At 45.2% G+C, this 19,383-nt stretch overlaps 2 protein-coding genes and 1 pseudogene across 3 annotated transcripts in view; 1 reads left to right on the forward strand and 2 right to left on the reverse strand.

Annotated features, from left to right (window-relative positions):
• The window catches only part of Srsf10 (serine and arginine rich splicing factor 10), a 30,526-nt gene extending 13,629 nt beyond the window's left edge, over positions 1-16,897 (forward strand). Inside the window, exon 6 of the mRNA XM_055611476.1 lies at positions 16,578-16,897. Coding sequence (XP_055467451.1) covers positions 16,578-16,614 — 37 coding nt within the window. The 3' untranslated portion in view covers positions 16,615-16,897. The remainder of the gene's footprint in view (positions 1-16,577) is intronic.
• Positions 1,107-5,183, reverse strand: Pnrc2 (proline rich nuclear receptor coactivator 2). 2 transcript variants are annotated; one of them, XM_055611477.1, is made up of 3 exons: positions 5,013-5,183; positions 4,182-4,386; positions 1,107-3,787 (listed from the first exon to the last, which is right to left on the reverse strand). In XM_055611477.1, exon 3 carries the CDS (start codon positions 3,767-3,769, stop codon positions 3,350-3,352), a length of 420 nt encoding a protein of 139 aa, XP_055467452.1. In that variant the 5' UTR covers positions 3,770-3,787; positions 4,182-4,386; positions 5,013-5,183; the 3' UTR covers positions 1,107-3,349. The 2 variants fall into 2 exon arrangements, with proteins under 2 accessions (XP_055467452.1, XP_055467453.1); XM_055611478.1 differs by lacking the exon at positions 5,013-5,183 and adding an exon at positions 4,680-4,935.
• Positions 11,236-11,750, reverse strand: LOC129679964 (ubiquitin-conjugating enzyme E2 D3-like; annotated as a pseudogene).
• Positions 16,898-19,383: the final 2,486 nt, after the last annotated feature.

The following is a 19,383-nucleotide window of genomic DNA, read 5'->3' on the forward strand; positions in this document are numbered from 1 at the left end:
TGGGTTTCTTTGCTTTGGAAAACCTTCATTTATAAGTACAGACACAGTAATTTTAAGTGTAGTAAATTAGAAAGGACCCTGTGGTTTGGGTAGCTGTTGTGTTAGGTAGGGTAATTAATTATATTAGTCTGTCTACTGTGGCTTCCATGTATTATTAAAGGCTGTCAATATTACTAAGCACTTGTATGCTTTCCAGATATTCCCACTTAACCTTAAATCACTCCCAGGAAATGAGGACTTATCCTATTTTTCAAATGAGAAAATTTTCTTCTTCAGAATATCCACTGTGGACAGGAGTTTTTGTATGCATGCCTTCTAACTTTACTAGGTTAGAAGTAGCTTGAGTATATTCCAAGATTTAATGGCAGTTGGAGTTTGGGCACTCTGGGCTGGCTTTCTTTTGGGTCTTCAATGTATTGGGTTTTGGTTTTTGTTTTTTACCATATTCCTAAAAATACTGCGATTAAAGACTGTAACTTCAGCAGTAGCCAGGAAGTCAGGAGGGTCATCAGAGTCGTTAGGGTGTCCTAGGAGGGAAATGTTCTCGATTTTTCAATGATGACCCTGATAGACGAATTACATAACTTGTCTCCAACTATTAGTTTCATCAAGGTATTCTGTTCATCACGGAAGACAACTCTTTTTCTCTTGGGTGTTTTCCTGTCTCTTCCTCCATTTATGTTAGTTATTACTGTTTGTGTATTTGCAAAGCTGGTTTACCATTCACCCTGTGTTAAAAGTGTAGTTGTTGGGTTTTTTGGGTTTTGTTTTGTTTTTTTTGTGGAGTTGGTGGGGATAAGAACTTGAGGCATGTAAAATTTTGTTAGTAATAGTAGTAGTTTGTAAAGAAGTAAAAGGCCTTTGTAATCCAGGCTTGTTTGTTTGTTTGTTTGCAGATCACATTTCTTTGAATGTTGGAGAGTAAAATAAACTGGTTTAGGAGCTCTCAAAAAATAAATCTCGGTTTTTCTGTAGACTTTGTTGTACCTTTCAGGTATGACTACCTCAGTGGAATCTGAGGTTTTAGAGATAAATTTAGAGTCGTTGCCTATAAAAATGGGGCCCAGGAGAACATGGGAAGCGGCAAAATTTAGAACCACTTGAAATCTTCATATTTTGCACTTTATTTTTTTTTTTTTTAAAGATAAGGTTGCCATAGAGTCTTATACTATCACTGCCACCAAAATACATAATAGAAAGCTCACACAATAGCCTTGAGCAACTCTGCCCAGTAGATTCTACCATGTTTTATGCCTCTGGCAGGAACATTTTCTGGAAATTCACGAAACCATGCTTATTGAAGGCTGACTTAGACTTCATGAGTGCTTTTTGTGGTTTTCCAGGCAGTTTCTGTAATAGCCCTGGCTGTCCTGGAACTTGCTCTGTAGATCAGTGTTTGGATTAAATGTGTGTCAACCTGCCAGTCCCAAGTGCTCTTTATTTTTTGGTGTTTCTGCCTAAGTAATGGGCTTATACAGGTATGCTTTATTGGTGTCTAATAACGTGTTTATAAGGTCAGCAAACATTTTAGTCCCAAACTAGAAATCCAGTTATGTTTTTGTATTATTATAACATACAAAGTGTGTATGCAGAGACACTAAAGAATTTAACATTAGCTATGTCTACAGAATTACATTGGGACATCAAATGATAATCTAACTTTTCCTCTAAATAGGTCCTGCAGTGTGCATGCATAGCTTTCATGTGGGATTGTTCAACTACTTTAAAATGCCCTCCTTGGCAAAATGTATCCACCAGAAAGCAAGCTATGCAATTGCTAATGATCACACTTGGATTTTTGAGACTGGAATTCTAAACCAGACTGTTAGAGATCTGGCTCCCTCTGCCAGCAAACTACGAATTTTTGCTAGTTTGACTTGTTAATTTTGTACTTAATTATAAACTGGGGATAATCTTTCTTTTTTTTTTGAGATTCTTTATTATTGTAAGGTTGCACAGGTGATCTTTTTACCCCCTTGGCAGTATAGGAAAGTAAGTCAGAGTCTACGTGGGCATGGTGGTACACACCTTTAATCTCAGCAGTCAAGCTACAGAGACCCCCATCTCAAAAGAAAAAGGTCTAACTTAACTCCCATAGAGCAAGCAAAAGTAGTGCCATCACAGTCATCTCAAGATAATTTAAATAAAAACAATATACTGGGGAGGAAAAAAATTTTTATTTTCAAATTTTTTGTTTTAGAATCAATCATAATCTATGAGATTGTCCTTTAGGATGGGCAATGCCTGCTCTGAACTTAATTGAGGAATACAATGAAAATTGAGAAAATACAATATAAACATTGAAAAGTAACTTGCTATTTGGGTTAACCACCATGCAAGAGATTACTTTTTTCATAAATAATGCTGGGTTGCACTTAATCGTCAGTTACTTTTAGGATTGATAAAGCCAAAATGAGTCTTTGGGTTCAAGAAGATTGGGGAGGGAGTCTTAAACTGCATCTTAACATCTTTTAAAAAACAGGAAATATCATAGCAGCTTAAGTCTTTTCAGCTAACAGATTTGCTTTGTAGTTCATGCCAGTCACATTGATTTACTGGCACTTAAGTACAAGGGCAGTCTTAAAAACTGGAGACCTTTAAAATTAGGCCATAGCATAAAAAAAGTTGAGGGCCTGACATTCGGCAAATTCACATTAAAAAATAGTCTCACTTTGTAGAATAAAAGCCAAGAAAACTTTACATATGTTACAAACTTATTACATTTATTTACATGGCTCTTTCTTCCCTAAAAACTTAATTTTCACATATATAACTCCCTGCTTCAAGCAAGCTTTGTATGGATGAGGCCAGACCACCTCAGTAGCTTTGGGGGATGCTATAGCATAAAAATGTTCTTTGAATGTTCAATACTACTTGGTATATCTCTGTCCACTACATTTAAGGACGCACGCAGCACTGGGCTACCTCCTTGGCCTCGTTCTAGTAAGCTCCAACTGCCCTTTATACATTTACTACTGTACAACCTAGGACGTAGCTTTTTTTTTGATGATTCGGGTGACCCTAGGATATATAACTCAACTGTGCACCTTCTCTTCAGTCTTTTTCATCTTTCTTCAAATGAGTATTGACCCATAAACCTTATTTTTCAGATCACAATAAAAAGGCTGATTACCATTTCCCAAATCTAAACTTGAATTTAGTTAGCAACACTACTACCAAGAATTGATTAGTCACTTAAATTGAACTGACACTATTGCAATATAGTGCACACAGCACATAAATCAATGTCTGCTCAATACTTAAAATTAGCAGTTTTTCATGAAATGTCAAGCCTATTGATGGCTATATGTAAACATCACAAATTTTAAAATTAGTATTTATCTAATTTTTATACCTGTACTTTAAGTAAGGTTTTAAGTTGAAATGTCATTACTTCCTTATCTGAAGGGTTCAAGGAAACGGGAACCCAGTGGCTTGGTGGCTTGGGAAGAACACTTGGTGATGGTGGTTCACTAAATTTGGCTCCAGCATAGTTCTGATTAGCTTGAGACTTAAAAAGCAAGCTAGGACTTGATAAGCTAGCATTCCAATTTGAGTTGTTAGAAAGGCTCTTGTTCTTTCCTCCGTTTTGCATAGCCTGCCATGCAGCTGCTGATGGATTGTACCCATGTCCTCTTTCTTTTTTCTTATGAACAATCTTCATTTGAGAATTCTGATCCTTGGTCTTCTGTCTATTGTGCTGTTGTTGGTTCTTACTAGCATTTCTTGATTGAGGGTCTGGAATGTTATACCTCTCTCCACCACCCATTTTCTGCTTCTTTGTCACCTGTAAGCAAATAAATGCAAATAACAGTAAAATTCTACATGTCCCTTTTCAAGTTTCCATAGCTCCAATTCTAGAAATTGCAGATAAGCTAGGCTCACCCTGCCAGAGCCATCTACCTCAAAAATAAAGCAAGTTCTGAGCCAAGTTAACAGTCTGTAAAATGGATCCAAGTAAAACAAACAAACACTTAGCTATTCTAAGAAAAATGACCCCACGCACTTAAATCAACCCCTTTTTGGTAGAGTCTCTTAAAATAGACTGCCCTCCAACTTGAAATAGTCTTGCCACAAACTCTGGAGTATTGGGGTTATCAACATTCATGGCTACAGTCCTTAATAGTTCATAATTGCTTCTGTCAGAAGATAATGGCCCCATTATGATGTAATCTTTATACCTTTCAGTCTGCTTTTCAGATTGCAGGATTTCCACTACTTGTCCTCTTCTTTGCTGCCAAGCCCAAGATAAGAGACGTTGCTTTCTGCTAGATCCTTTCCTTTGTCTCAATACACAAGTTTTCATGAGCCAATCTGCTGATTTCAGCCTAGGAGCTGAGGCCAACATCGAGTCTCCTCAGCACACAAATGTGAGAGAAGTCCTAGCTAGAAAAGGAAAGAGAAATCACTTTAAGACCACCCAAGGAAGTGGTCGATTAGACATAAATGAACGGCTATTGCTGCTTCAAGGCTGAAAGTAAGATGTTTGACTTTCTTTGACCTGGTAATTGTTACCTTACAACTCTTGGGGACATTTTAGAAGACTTAACTCCCAAGTCCTACAAGTTTTAAAGTCAAAACTAAGGAAGCGTTCGTTTATGTGACACCACGAAACTAGGGTTTCATCCGAATCTAACGCTTTTCAAACCCACCCCAAGGCTCTGTTCCCAACAACGTACCTTATGCTTTTTTACTTATGACTGCGGTGCTGGTACCAAGTTTTCGCAAACCAGAACCACCTTACATGTTTAGCCATGCACGTCTCCCCCAAGCGAGCGGTTCGTCAGCACTTCATTCAGTTCTAACTGGCCAAATTAGCGAACGTCCTCACCAAGCTGGGAGGGCCTCCAATTTTAATACTCGGAAGCCCGTGTTCCCGGTCACCCGCAAGGCGAGCCCGCTGGCTCTCCTCAGCTCCCGGGGAGACGCGCCTGCCCGGCCCTGCTTCCTCCTCAGCCGAGCCCAACAATGGTGCCCGCGGTGGCCAACATGGCCGCCCCCGCCACACTCACCGACTTCGAGTTCTGGTGGCGGCGGCAGCTCCCTCTCGACCCCCAGGCCTCCCTCCCTATCCAGGGAGAAACGATGCACGGATCAAACAGGCTACGTGCGAGTCACAGATCACAGCTCAGCCTCAGACCAACCTCCTCCTGCCTTTACCGACAAAATGGAGGCCGCTGTGAGCGCGGAAGAGGGCCGGTGACAGCGCAGCCAATGAGGACACAGCAGCGCGTGCCGCGGCCAATGAGGCGCCGGCCACCGCCTGTTGCTGGGGCAGGCCGGAGGAAGTGCGGGGAGGCTGTTGTCGTGGTTTGAAATCCTGCGGGAGGAGCATGTCGGGAGTAACTGCCCAGGCGCGGCCGCCGCGCTGCGGGAGCTCCCGCGGGCAGCTGCTCGCCGGGCCCGCTCTTGGCTTCCGGGACCAGGCCCACGCGCGGCCGCCCCGTCTTTGTCTCTGGTGTCTGCCCTGCAGTCCTTTCGCGGCCCCAGAGGCTGCAGAGGTGTGCCCCCACCCAGAAACCGCAACCATTCTGCGCACGACCGTTTTCACTTTCTTCTGCCTGTCCCCTCCCATCTAACTTTACTTTTTTCTCGGGACCTGAGACACCACCATCAGGGCCTGCTTTTTCTAAACACGGCGCTGGCTGGGCTCTAAGACTTGGGTTGTTTTGTTTGCCTTGTTTAGTAAGTGGAAAAAACAGGAAAGATTTGAGGGAAACAAAACAAAACACTCCAGAATGACAAAGTTCAGGGAAGAAATGAGATAGATTTATCTATCTATCTATCTATCTATCTATCTATCTATCTATCTATCTATCTATCTATCTATCTATTTTAAAGAAAAGACGTATTTCCCAAAGTCAACCTTTTAAAGGCAAACACTGATTTCTGTGAATTCTGGGGCTCGTTCATGACTGTAATCCCAGCTTCTCAATTTCTAGGTTAGCCTGGACTACATAGCAAAACCCTGTCTCAACGAAACATCACTGACCCCAAATTGTGATGCAGAATAAAATTTAAGCCAAAAAAATTTAAACACGTTAAAAACCGTTGCCATCCAGAATTAACTTGTCTTGTCCTCGGTTGCCCCAGAATTTTGCAAACCTGAACACATGAGTATTTACTCTGCTTTCTACCTCAGGCTAGACTTTTGCTTACATCATTTCATTTTTCACAGCAATTTTTAAGGACAAGGTGCTGTTTTGATCTCCATTGTGGCGATGAAGTATCTGGGATTCAGAAAACCTTGTTGCTATACTCTCAAGCATGATGCCACAGAGAGATTCCAGCACCTAGTCTCATGTGTGTTTGTGTTCTCCCTGCGCCTAAAAGGCGCTTCACCTAGAGGATGTTGTTATCATTAACAGAAGGTTTGGGTAGCTTGAAACCTATGTCGTGCCATCTGGACACTCTCCCCAAGGTCAGAATCAGGCTGGGAGAGCATGGTTTTGGTTTTCACCATGTTCCTGTCTCAGCATCATTCATCAATAGCTACCAATAGCTCACTGGAGCCCCTAACGGGACCATGTGTGAAAAATAATACCTTCTTCAGAACATCTGATCACCCTCTGCCTGCCTGATTCCTTCCTTCCCATCTGTCACCTATCTATCTATCTATCTATCTATCTATCTATCTATCTATCTACCTACCTACCTACCTACCTACCTACCTACCTACCTACCTCTGTATGAGTGGTTTTTTGTTTACGCATGGCATGCTTGCAGTGCTCTGGGAGGCCAGAAGTGGGCGCCAGAGTCTCCTTAAGGCGCTATAGATGCCCTTGATCAGCTCTGTGCATGCTGGTCCTTCAAAAGAAGGTGGATCTCTGAGTTCCAGGCCAGCCTGATCTACAGTGTGAGTTGCAGGACAGCCAAGACTACCCAGAGAAACTTTGTCTCGAAAAACAAAACAAAGTAAAACAAAAGTAGGAAAATGCTGATGGACACCTCTCTGAGGATGCAAGTCTCAGTAAGAGGAAGCAAGTAGCTAACAAATGCACCAGTATTGTTTTTGAGGCGGGTTCTCACTATGTAGCCTTGTCCGGTCTTGAATTCAGAGTCAGAGGTCTGTCTGCCTTGTCCTCCCTAGTGCTGGGACTAAGGGTATGAACCACTAGAGCCTGTGGGTGGTTTACAATATTTATTTTGCCAAAATTTATCTAGTTCTTGCTTTGGGGCTGTGCCCTCTGCCACACCCTAAAGGTTACAAAAGCAAACGAATCCTTCCGTGAATCCAAAAGGAGGAAAAGCCCTTTCCTATTTGTCAGCGAAGGCAGCTGAGGTTTGAGAAGGTTTGTCTTGGTTCTCTGCAGTGAGCACGTAAGCTGCTCATTGCTAGGAAGTTAGAAGTACCCTTCCACCGCTAAGGAGGTCCAGCCTGAAAGGTTTCTACAGGGGAATCGTCATTGTAAACCAGCTGCAAAGGGGGGGGGGGGGGCACCGGCAGAGTGTTGTCTGGTGTAGCTGAGGCCCTAGCTGAGTTCAGAACTTCTGGGCTCACATGGAAGTTGACTGCTGTGGGGGTGAAGAAAGGGTGATTCTGGGAGCTCACATGCTGCAGAGACTAGGCAGTGAGCCCCAAATTCAGTTAGGGGACTCATCTCAAAAAGTAAATTGAAGGCTGGGAGCAGTGGCAATCCCAACACTCAGGGAAGTGGTGGCAGGTGAGTCTCTGAGTTCGGGGCCAGCCAGGCTTAGTACGATCCTGTTCCCCACCCCTCCAAAAAAAAGGGGGGGAGAGGGGGAGCTGGTGAAGTCGCTTAGCAGGTCAAGGTCCCTGCTGCCAAGCGGAGGACCTGAGTTCTGGGACCCGCACGGTGGAAGGAGAGAGCAGACATCCACACCATACGATGGCATACACATGCACATAGAATAAATGAAATAAATAATGTAAGCCAATAGTGTAATAAGCCATCGAGGAGAATACCCAGTGTCAACTTCTGGCCTCAACAGGCACACATGTGCCCTCAAAGACACACCACACAGAAAGACCAGGTCGGGGTTTGGGGAACAGAGAGAGAGAGAGAGAGACAGAGTGAGCTGCAGGGCTCTCATGTTGTTACCGAACTGGTATGAAAACCCACATCTCCTTCCTCACACCCTGAATTTTTTTTTCCTGGGGAAGGATCTGGGGCTGGTTCCCAGAGAACTTGCGAGTCTATTGTCAGCCACGCCAGTCGTCTGGATTCTAATTACCCAACGGAGCACAGGAAGTTCGTGGGAAACTCCCACCGCTCTCGTGATGCTCAGGGAGGAGCTCGGCCTTCGAGACCTCAGTCGGGAGCTGGGGGATGGGCGCTCAGTGTTTCAGTCCAGTTTCTCACTGGTTCAGTCACTGCTCCCGAGTTATTCTCTGGCAGTCCCTTGCCATGGAGCTGTGTGTGTGGAGTCCCTGTTCCTTACATAGCTCTCAACAACACATGAGAGAGCATTTCCCAAACAGCCAGGTTCGTTTAGCTTCGGTTTGTTGTGGTCGTAGGTTTTTGTTTGAACAGGCTGTCGTGTACCTCGGCTGGCCTCAAACTTGCTTTGCAGCTGAGAACGTCCTTGAATTATCTCATTGCTTGCACTTCCCAAGAGCTGGGGTTACAGGTGTACACCACCATGCCCAGTCTGGCTTATTTATGCTTTTGAAAACATTAATATATTGTGAACATGCTTCCGTGTATTATAAACATCCATTCGTGATTATTAGCGTTTCATGCTGTCACCATATAACACTAATTTTATGTCAGCCACTGTTTACAGTCTTCGATATTATATGCTGGGCTCTGGGTAGGGTATCCGTATACATTTTCATTTCCTTACATAAATTTCCCTTAAACTCCCAACTATGAAGTTATTAGGTCATGAGATAAGCATATAGGCTAAGTGCTGGTTAGTTTGTCAACTTGACACAAGCTAGGGTCATCTGGGAGGAGGGAGCCACAACTGAGAAAATGCCTCCCTCAGACTGGTCTGCAGGCAAGTCTGTTGGGCATTTTCTTGATGGATGATTGAATGGGCGGGCCCAGCCTCCTGTGGGCAGCGCCACCCCTGGGCAGGTGGGCCTGGGTTGTATAGAAAAGCAGGCGGAGCAAGTCGTGAGGAGCAGGCCAGTGAGCAGAGTTCCTCCAAGGCCTGTGCATCAGCTCCTGCCTCCAGGTACCTTGAGCCTCAGCTTGACTTTATCTCCACAACAGCAGAGAAAACAGTAAGGCCAAACACCTTCTGGGAACTATGTTTCCGGAGACTGGAGATGGATCCAACAGTTAGTGCTTCAGACACAAGCATGAGAACCTAAATTCAGATCCCTAGAATTCACATAAAATGCTAGACTCTGCCAAGCATGTACGCAACCGCGGTGCTAGGATGGAGGAGGGGAGAGACAGGTGGATTCCTGGAGCTCATTGGCCAGCTAGGCCAATCAGTGGGCCCCCGATTCCATAAGGGACCCCATCTCAAAATAACAATAATGTGGAGAATGGCTGAGGAAGATCCTCAGTGTCTACCTCTAGCTGCCTCATGCATCCATGCATGTGCCCCCACACTCGAACATGTGTGCGCACGCATACACGCAGAGATAAAAAGAAAGATAAAAGAAATTATGTGTTGCTGGGTGGTGGTGCTACATGCCTTTAGTCCTAGGACTTGGGAGGCAGATCCACTCGGATCTCTGTGAGTTTGAGGACAGCCTGATTTACAGAGGGAGTTCCCTGTCTCAAACAAACAAACAAACAAACAAACAAAAAAGAGAGAGAAAAAGAAAAATTATGTGCCCACTTAAGTCTGCAGCATCAGGGTTCAAGCCGAGCCCCTGCTCTGCAGACACGGTTCATAATGGCTGCTCTTCTGACCTTGGATCTGTAAGGGGAGCTGCTGAAACATCAAAATCGTTTTTTAAAGGTGTTTTTAAGGTCGCAAACCATATATGGCCTCTTATACAATATGCCCCATGGGACGGCTTTTTGTTCCACCAAACATGGAGCTAATAAGGTCTCCTGATTTACTTAACATCTTCCATGGCTGCCAGTTTTGTCAGCTGAGAAGCTACAAACATCTGGGATTTTCCACTGACTAAAGCAGGCTGATGTTTGTGTCTGCCTCATGGCTTTGGTTCCGGAAGAGACTTTGCAAATTAAGCTCCTGTGGAAAAAGCACCTATATTTTGCCACAAGATAAATAGATAGATAGATAGATAGATAGATAGATAGATAGATAGATAGATAAGCAAATTTACATTGTTTTATATGATTAAAATAGCTTGGCTGGGGCTGGAGAGATGGCTCAGAGGTTAAGAATACTGGTTGTTCTTCCAAAGGTCCTGAGTTCAATTCCCAGCAACCACATGGTGGCTCACAACCATCTATAGTGAGATCTAGTATACAGGCACACATGCAGGCAGAATGCTGTATAATAAATCTTTTTTTTTTTTTTTTGGTTTATTCAACTTTACTGAAGAAAAATAAATCAATTACTAGGAGAGCTATTAGCTGATCACTCATCCATTGACAACTCGCATCATTTATTCAGTGCTATATTAAACAGTATTGGAAGATAGATTAACTAATAGCTCCAAGCCTCCTAACAATTTAAATGAAAATTACAAAATGTTTTGAGACCCTATTTTGGAATACAAAGGGTGTTTGACTTCCAATTTCCATTCTCTGTAGAACAAAAACAGGTCATTCCTTTATTGACATGCATAAAATACATGACATTTTCTGTTCTGCTGATGCTATAATTCAATGCCAGTTCTCCAGCCACATCAGTTATGAACATAAAGTATATCACGTAACCTCCAATCTCTAACAATGGAAGGCTTGAACAAGAATGGATGCTGCTAGAGTAATGCTGCTTCCTCTGATGTGACAGCTGAGCATCCACCTCCCTCCCGCTCAGATGGCTTCTTCGGCAGGTTAGAGCAGTGAGGATCAGTTTAGTCTCGTAACCAAGTTAGAGCGAAGACGTTGGCCACATAATACACATGCTCCAGTTTTTAAAACATTTCTGAATCTTGGGCAACTGTTCTCTTGTAACTACTTTACAGTTTCTAAAAGCAGTTATTGTCCAAAGCTGGAAGAACTTAAGTCTTCTCAGATGAGCATGTGAATGAATGGAGGGAGGTAAACAAAAAATAAAATTAAAAAAGATGAGGTCTGAGAGGGGAGCAGCCGGATAAGAAAATCAAAAAAGGAACAGTAATTTAACGTTCATCCCAGCTATAATGCAGGTTATTCTGACTTTAAGGTAGCATCACATGGCACACTTTTGAGTCCGTTCCCGAGATACTCTGCTGTACTTATCTCTGTCTGTTTTATAGATCCGTGCAATCTCTGGCACTGGGGGGGTCATCTGGATTTGGATCACAGAGCGGTGAACAAATGGATAAAAGAACTTTAGAAATAGTTAAAGCAGGAGACCACTGTGATCTTAGAATAGCAAGGCAAATGCTGCCATCACTGTTAATATTTGGATGATAAATTCATGTTGTAAATGCAACCTTAGGTGGTTTGAAGGGATAGTCTGTAGGAAAATGAATTGTCAAAAAGAATAAAACCGCCTTGATATGGGCTGTCATTAGGTCCCACAGTTGTGGCTTGCCAATGAAACATGTCATCTCCAACTGGACCTGCACAACATTGTGCTGGAGGGTCACGGGCCAAATCATTACGTTCCTTATTAATCTGCTTCAGCGCCATAGTCTGTGCTTTTCGCTGGGCTCCAAACTATCTCGACGTGTACTCCAAAGGTCCGGCCAAAACTCTTGATTATCCCGGGAGTGGGGTAGGATTGGCTCTTCTTCTCACACTGGCTCTGCCAGACACAGGCGCCTTCTCACTAAACTGCTCCGAGGTCGGGCGGGGACGGCGGGGGGGATGGAGGTGGGTCATGGGCTGAGGGGGAGGGTAGGCGAGCCTCGGAAATCCTTAGATTCAGAGAAGCATTGAGCTAAATAAATCTTTAAAAAATAATAAATTAAAATTAAAAAAAAAAAGCTTAGCCTAGCAGCTGGGTGTGATGGCACACGCCTGTAATCCCAGTACTCAGGAGGCAGAAGCAGGCAGATCTGAGTTCCAGGCTAGCCTGGTCTACATAAAGCGACTCCAGGAGAGCCAAGGCTACACAGAGAAACCCGGTCTCAAAAAACAAAAAACAAAACAAAACAAAAAAGAGCTTAGCCTAGTTGACAGATTGTGCAACTTTCACTCTTAGGAACAGCAAGAAACAAGGGAGGAAGTGAACTAACCTCCCTTCAGGGACCACCTGACTCTCTTCTCTCCTGAAGGGAGGGTCTCCCACTGGGGTCCAGTCCATCCTGGATATCATGATTCTCCTGCTTGGGGCTGTGATCAGGAGCCACCAAGCCAGCTGAGACCTGCTGTGTTCCCACTGCTCCAACTTTTTAATCATCCCTTTCTCTGCCTTTGTCTGTCTGTCATTTCCTGTTATAGGTGCCGCCTGTGTACTCCAGATGTGCTGTTCTGAGCTGCGGACATACAGCTCAGTGGCACATTGCTGCCCTAGCATGTTCAAGGCTCTGAGTTCAATACTCTATTCGGACAATAACAGTGAGTGCTGCAGCTCTGGTTGTCCTGGTACTCGCCCTGTAGACCAGGCTGGTCTTGAACTCATAGAGAGCTGAGTGCCTCAGCCTCCTGAGTACTGGGATTAAAGGTGTACACCACCTGTAGCAGAGTGGCAGGCTGACCAGCTCAGCTCCCACAGAGGTCCAGATCCAGGGCTTTGAGTTGGCCTACCCCAACATCTACCTCATCTATGAACTGCTGGAGCATGTGAAGGGGCCAGGACAACAGGGTATCTGGGAGGAGTCCTGGGGACAGTATTGACAGTGTAGCAGAAGCCAGAGGCCTCGGACCAGACCAGTGACTCACTGTAAAGAACATTTATAAGTACAGATGAATGGACAAAAGGGCACACTGTGGGACACACTGTGACACACTACAGTTTTCACAATGAGATGTTTGTTCCTTTATTTTCTTTTTTAATGATCTACTATTTGATGAACCATTCCACTAGATTTATGAGATTTTCAGAGAAACAGAACTTGAGGCTTTTTTTTTTTTAAAGATTTATTTATCTATTATGTATACAGTGTTCTGTCTGAATGTAAACCTGCACATCAGAAGAGGGAGCCAGATCTCATTATAGATGGTTGTGAGCCACCATGTGGTTGCTGGGAATTGAACTCAGGACCTCTGGAAAAGCAGCCAGTGCTCTTAACCTCTGAGCCATCTCTCCAGCCCCCTTTGTTTTATTTTTTTCATTTTATTTTGGGAAGGAAGGTTGCATGGGCAGAGAGCAGATCAGAAGGGACTAGGAGATGAGTGGGACTGTGATGTACAATATGAAATTCCCAAAGAATAAATAGAAATAGGAAAAACAAAAACAAAAACCGGTGTGCACCACGAGCCTGAGGGAGAGCAAGAGGAGACATTACAGGTAATGGGAAAGATGGGCTTGTAGGGATGCTAGCCCAGCTGCTAGGGGCTAAGGCACAGAACCGAAATGTCCAGGTTACCGTGAAAAACAGTTGGCCGAGGAAGACTGGAAAACCTGGCCAGGCGTGGGCTGCCTATGAGTAAGATTACAGGCCACGGGTAATGACATAGCATGCTGGAGCTCTGGAGCTCTCCAGGAGCAGACGCTGCGCAAATGATTTATAATGAATCGATTCAGGTGACCTCAGGCCTTTGAATCTTGGACCTGTCTTGGCTATCTAGCCCACCTCTGCTCTTCCAAGTGCCTTTCTCTTCTTTAAAAACTCTCTCCACTTCTTGTTTACATTTCCTATGTCATTTTTAAGATGGGGTCTCTCTGCATAGCCCTGGGTGTCAGTCCTAGAACTGACTGTAGTCTAGCCTTGAACTTACAGGGAGCTGCCTGTCTCTGCCTCCCAAGTTCTGGGACCATTACAACTGGGTCCATTTTTGTCCTCACCTGTGTGTCACGTTTTTTTGTTTGGGGATATAAGGATCTGAAAATCTCAGCAGGTGTCCCTCTGGACTCCAACCCACATACACAGCAGTCTTAGAGATAGCTTAAGCTGCCTCAAATCTGTAGGTGGTCCTCCTACCTCCGCCCCTTAGAGGATGGGCGCCACACCAGGCTATTTTATTTGTTTGTTTTCAACACAGTTTCTTTATGTAGCCTTGGCTGTCCTAAAATTGCTTTGTAGACCAGGCTGGCCTCAAACTCACAGAGATCCGCCTGCCTCTGCCTCCTGAGCGATGGAATTATGGGCATTAGCCACTGCTTCTGGCTCAGGCTATTTTTTTTTATGGGATTTTATTTTTTGTATTCAAGGCTGGGCAGTCTTAGATTAGAGAGAGCAAAGAAAGCACCCACCTGGGGTTTTCCAGGCTCTTGTTATAATCAGAGACAGAACTGGAAACTAGGGCTGATGCCATGTCTCAACGGGTAAGAGTATTTGCTGCCAAGCTGGACAAGCTGGTCCCTGTGACCTACGTGGTGTAAGCAGAGAACTCCCAAAGGTTGTCCTCAGATTTCCACCCATGCACCGCTCCCATGTTAAGTAAATAAAAGGCAGTTAAAATTTTTTAATCATAAACTAAACAAAGAATTGAGAGTATCTGAGAGGGTCACAGTCTTGGCAGACCTCACAGTCAGCCTGAGAGGCATAAGGTTTCCATTGGACTGTTCATCACTGCCAGGCAGGTTTCAGGAGGGTAGGGCAGCCTCCTCCAGCGAACTTGGTGCCCAGAGGCTTGGGTAGCTCATTTTATGAACGTGTTGCCACAAAACCACAATTTTCACCTCAACAGGGATAAGCGAGTTTATGCTGGAACCAAATACAAGTGAGCATGTCTGGGGTAGCCCCAAATTCCACCTTCCCACATGGAAGCGGTTTCCTGCCATTTTTACAGTAACAGAGCAAAGGAAGTCACGACTCGGGGCTCTTTTTAGATCCCTTAGGGGAGACTTCAGGTAGGCAGGAAACTTCTTCGGAGGCCACCGAAGCTATCTGATGAAAAGAGGTTACCGAGTGGTAGCAAAGCTGTTAGGTCAGGTGTAGAGGAGGACAGTAAAATGCCTATGAGGAGGTCTGAGAGTGTCCGAAGATAACTTGTCTTGGGACTTGCAACATCCCAACCTCTCTACAGTTTTGATTCATTTTGCTTATTGTCTTTTGGGACAGGATCCCACCATGTGACCCTCAAGCTGGGCTTGAACTGGAGATGTAGCTGAGGATGACCTTTAACTCTTAATCCTCCCACCTTCACCTCACACATGTAGGGACTATCAGTGTAGGCTTACAAACCCTCCATTTTCATTTTTTCGTTCTTTTTGGAGGCAGAGTCTCGCTCTGACACAGGCTGACCTGGAACTCTCTGTATAGCCCAGACTTAGATGAACTTAGAAGCGATTTTCTCGCCTCCCCTCAGATGTGACTCAGAGTGCCCCCTTCCTTCTTCCCTCCCGAGTTGAACTCAGTAAGAATGCTAGGCTGGGTCTGGTGTAGCACACCCGTGGTCCTAACACAGTCACAGGCAGCAAGATGGTGAGTTCGAGTCTGACCTAGAATACAGAGTGGGACCCTGTCTCAAAAGGCAAAATAAAAGAACCCAGAGTGGTAACGCAAACCTACAATCTCAGTACTTGAGACACAGAGGCAGGGAGAGGAGGCTTCCTCAGCCACGTGTCAGGTTTGAGACCACCTTGTCTCAAAAAAAGGAAGGAGGAAGAAAACAGACTGAGGATGTTTTCATGAGGATGTTGATGGGGTGCTTGCCAAGCATGCACAAAGCTTTGGTTCCGTCCTCAGCCCCGCATGGTGGCACAGGCCTTTGATCCCGGCAGCTGGGTTCAAGATCATGACCAGAAAAGATGGTTCAGTGAGTGAGGGAGTTTGGTGCTAAGCTTCACAGCCTGGATTTGGTCCTCGGGACCCACATGTCAGAAGGAGAGAACCGACTCCCACAAGTTGTCCTGTGACTTCCACATTCCTGCCTTGCCGTGTTCACATTCACATTTATCCTTGACCACATGGCGAGTAAGACTAGTCCGGGCTACATGAGATCCTGCCCCAACACAGGAAATAAAATAAAATCTAATAAATAAACCAACAACACAACAGCAGCTCAAAGAACAAAAGCAAGACAAGAAAACAGTGCGTTGTGTTCTCCCTGTGGGAGTGGCTGCCTCAGCATCCCAGGAACGGGAACCAATCCCTGTCCTCCAGGATGCAGCGCCTCAGCCACCTTCTGAGGGCCTGAGAACGAGTTCTCTCTCTCTCTCTGCTGCAGTCAGCTAGCACTAGGCCAATGAAATTGACAAATGCTGCTTGGTTTTCTGGAGACAGTCCTGCCATCTCAGAAACAAGTTCTATGTTGCTGGCAAGGTCAAAAATGAGTTCATATTCCCAGGTCCTGAAACCCAGCTGTTATCCTGTTTCTTCAGGTGTTTCATGTTTGTCTGTTAATCAGTAAAGGCCAGAAAGAGGGAAGTTGTCATTATCTGTTATCTAAATGGAGGCACACAAGTTGTAAATATGTTGCCCGGTCTTGACTTAAAGCTTGCCCTCTCCTTTCTTCTCCTATCATTCTAAATTCCAGGCCAAGGTCCAAGAGAGGAGGTGACTGCAAAAGCTGAGTCAAAGGTCATGAAACCAGATGACCTGGAAAGGCCCAATCACCCACGTTTACTTCCTTGCTCGACCCCTTGTGTCAAAATATGATTGGTCAATGCAACAGCTCATCCGGCTCCTGTTCCCATCCTCTAAAAATGTACAGTCCTTCCTTTGGGGACACAGTTCAGATCCTGAACTGGCCGCCTCCCTGCCTGAGCAGAAAATAAAGCTTGCATTTTAAGCTTCTGTCTCTGAAGTGAGTTTTCTCGGCTTCCACCCCCAACCCAACATTTGGATTCTAGAATTTGCTCCCCAGTGTAGAAAAAGAAGATCGGGTACCTATGATCTGTGAGAACACAGCAAAGACTCTCCCTTCGTGTGAGTATTTTCTTGATGGGTTCTCTCATGGGCAGCTGCCCTAGAACACCCCACACTCCCCTGGAGTTTCTGGGTCACGTGGCACACAGCCTGCTCTGCCTAGTCTCTGGTCCTGAGGGAGTTCAGCTTTCAAGCAGCCCGGCCTGCCTGCCCTCCCCTGCAGACTGTGACCCTGAAGAGCGGGCCTGGGAGTGTCTGACAGAAGCCTGAGCAGTCGATGCTTCTCCTTTTCCTCCTTTTGTGACCACCTTGGCCAACTCTCTAGAAGATGGTGTGGGATCTCCTGGAGCTACAGTTTTATAGGTGGTTGGTTGTGAGTATGGTTTGGATGCTGAGAACTGAACTTGGCATCAACAAGAGCAGCAAACACTTAAGAACAAAGATGTCTTCACTTTATTTATGTATTTTGCCTGCATGTAGGATTGTACAACATGCATGTATGGTACCCGCCGAGGCCGTCAGACACCTTGAAATGGGAGTTATTAATGGCTGTGAGCCATGTATGTTTGGGGAACCAAACCTGGGTCCTGCAGTGCTGTTTTGTTTTGTTTTAGTTTTTTGACACAGGGTTTCTCTGTGTAGCCCTGGCTGTCCTGGACTCAGATCTGCCTGCCTCCGCCTCCTGAGTGTTGAGTACCTGCTGCTCTTCCAGAGGACCTGAACTCAGTTCCCAGCACCCAGATACGTGGTGTGTCCTGACTATCTGTAACTCCAGTTCCAGGAGAGCTGGCGCCTTCTGCTGACCTCTGTGGACATCAGGCATGCCTCTGATACACACACAGACATGAAGACAAAACACACCACATAAAACAGAATAAACACATCCAAAAAAAAAATTAACAAAGAAAAAGAGCGAGCTGGAAGCTGAGCATGGTGGTGTGCGCCTGTAACCCCAGCAACGAGGAGGAGAAGAGTGGGAAGAGAAGAGGATGAGGAGGTTGAAAAGAAGAAGGAAGAAGAAGAGGAGGGAGGAGGCCTGAGGCTCACGATGCTTTAATCACTTAAAGCCACACAGGACAGAGAAACTGTATGTAGGAGTGGTCATGTCCTCATTTTCATTCAGGCACAGGCCCTGTAATGTGTGTGTGTGTATGTGTGTGTGTGTGTGTATGTGTGTGTATGTGTGTGTCCGTGTATGTCCCGACCTTCGGGACTTCAACGGGTTCCTAAAAAGGGGGTGGTGGTGGAAAGAATGAAGTAAGACAAAGAGACACAAAGAATGAGGCTAAGTCTGTTTGTCTGATCAAAGCCTCGTTTATTAGAAATTTTTGCACAACTCTATAGGGAGAAGGCAGAAAAAGAGGGAAGGCTTATTTACTGCTGCAGAAGATAGCCAGAGTGCTTTATGGTTTGAGATACCTCCTGCAAGATACCTCAAGAATGTTTCCTTAAGATATCTCAAGGATGCTCCAAGACTGACGAGCAGGTGTTCTCACATAAATCTATCACCCATGACCTAGGGTCCTAGTGTGGCTGTTGGTAACTTTTCCACTAATTGGCACTGGCTCCACTAAATGGCTTTGGCTCATTAATTGGCTTTGGCTCCAGTAAATAGCTTTGGCTCCCGGCATGTGTGTATGCACGTGTGTGACAGAAAGACGCCAGGTGTCCTGCTCTATCACTTTCTGTTTAGTTCCCTTGAGACAGCTGTCACTGAACACAGAGCTTGCTTTCCTCTCCCACCTCCCCCCCCACAGACCCAGGCTGGCTGGCTAGCAAGGCGGGTCATCTTCCTGTCTGCTCCCTGTGCTGCCCGGCCCGCAGCCAGTGCTGGGGTCGCAGGTGGGCATCAGCCATGCCCAGCACTTGCAGGGATCCAGGGTCGGAAGTACTCTTACCAGGGAGCTAGCTCACCAGCTCCTCTCTTCCTTCGTCATGTGCCTGATGGTGTGGGCCTGGCATCACAGCTGTTTAGAAGAAGCTGAGGCCAAAGGATTCCAAGTTCCAGCTGTTGGCTGGGCTACAGACTGAGTTCAAGACAACTTCCTGAGCGCCTGTCTGGACCGGCAGGATACACACCTGTGAGTCCTAGCACTTGAGACAGGAGGACTGATGAGATTAGAAGACTAATCTGGGCTTCTGTGTGGAACCCTAGCTTCAAACAAAGCAAAACAAAACCTGAGTTAGCAAGAAGTGAATAAAATCACTTGCTTCTGAGTTCAATCCCCAGAACCTACGTAAAAGACAGAAGGAGAGATCCGACTCTACAGCGTTGTCCTCTGTTCTCCAGACTCGTTATAGGTCATGCGCATGCTTCCTTCCGCAACAACAACAAATAATAATATGTAACAGTGAAAATAAAGTCTTAAAAATTAAAAAAAACCGAAAGATAAAATTGCGGCACATTATTTGTAAACTCTGTAAGAAGACTGTTCAGGGGAGACTGCAGACAAAGGTACAGGTGCAGGAACTAG

This window comes from Psammomys obesus, unplaced genomic scaffold (genome assembly GCF_907164565.1).
Source record: "Psammomys obesus unplaced genomic scaffold, mPsaObe1.curated_primary_1811, whole genome shotgun sequence".
In the NCBI taxonomy this organism is placed as follows: Eukaryota; Metazoa; Chordata; class Mammalia; order Rodentia; family Muridae; genus Psammomys; species Psammomys obesus.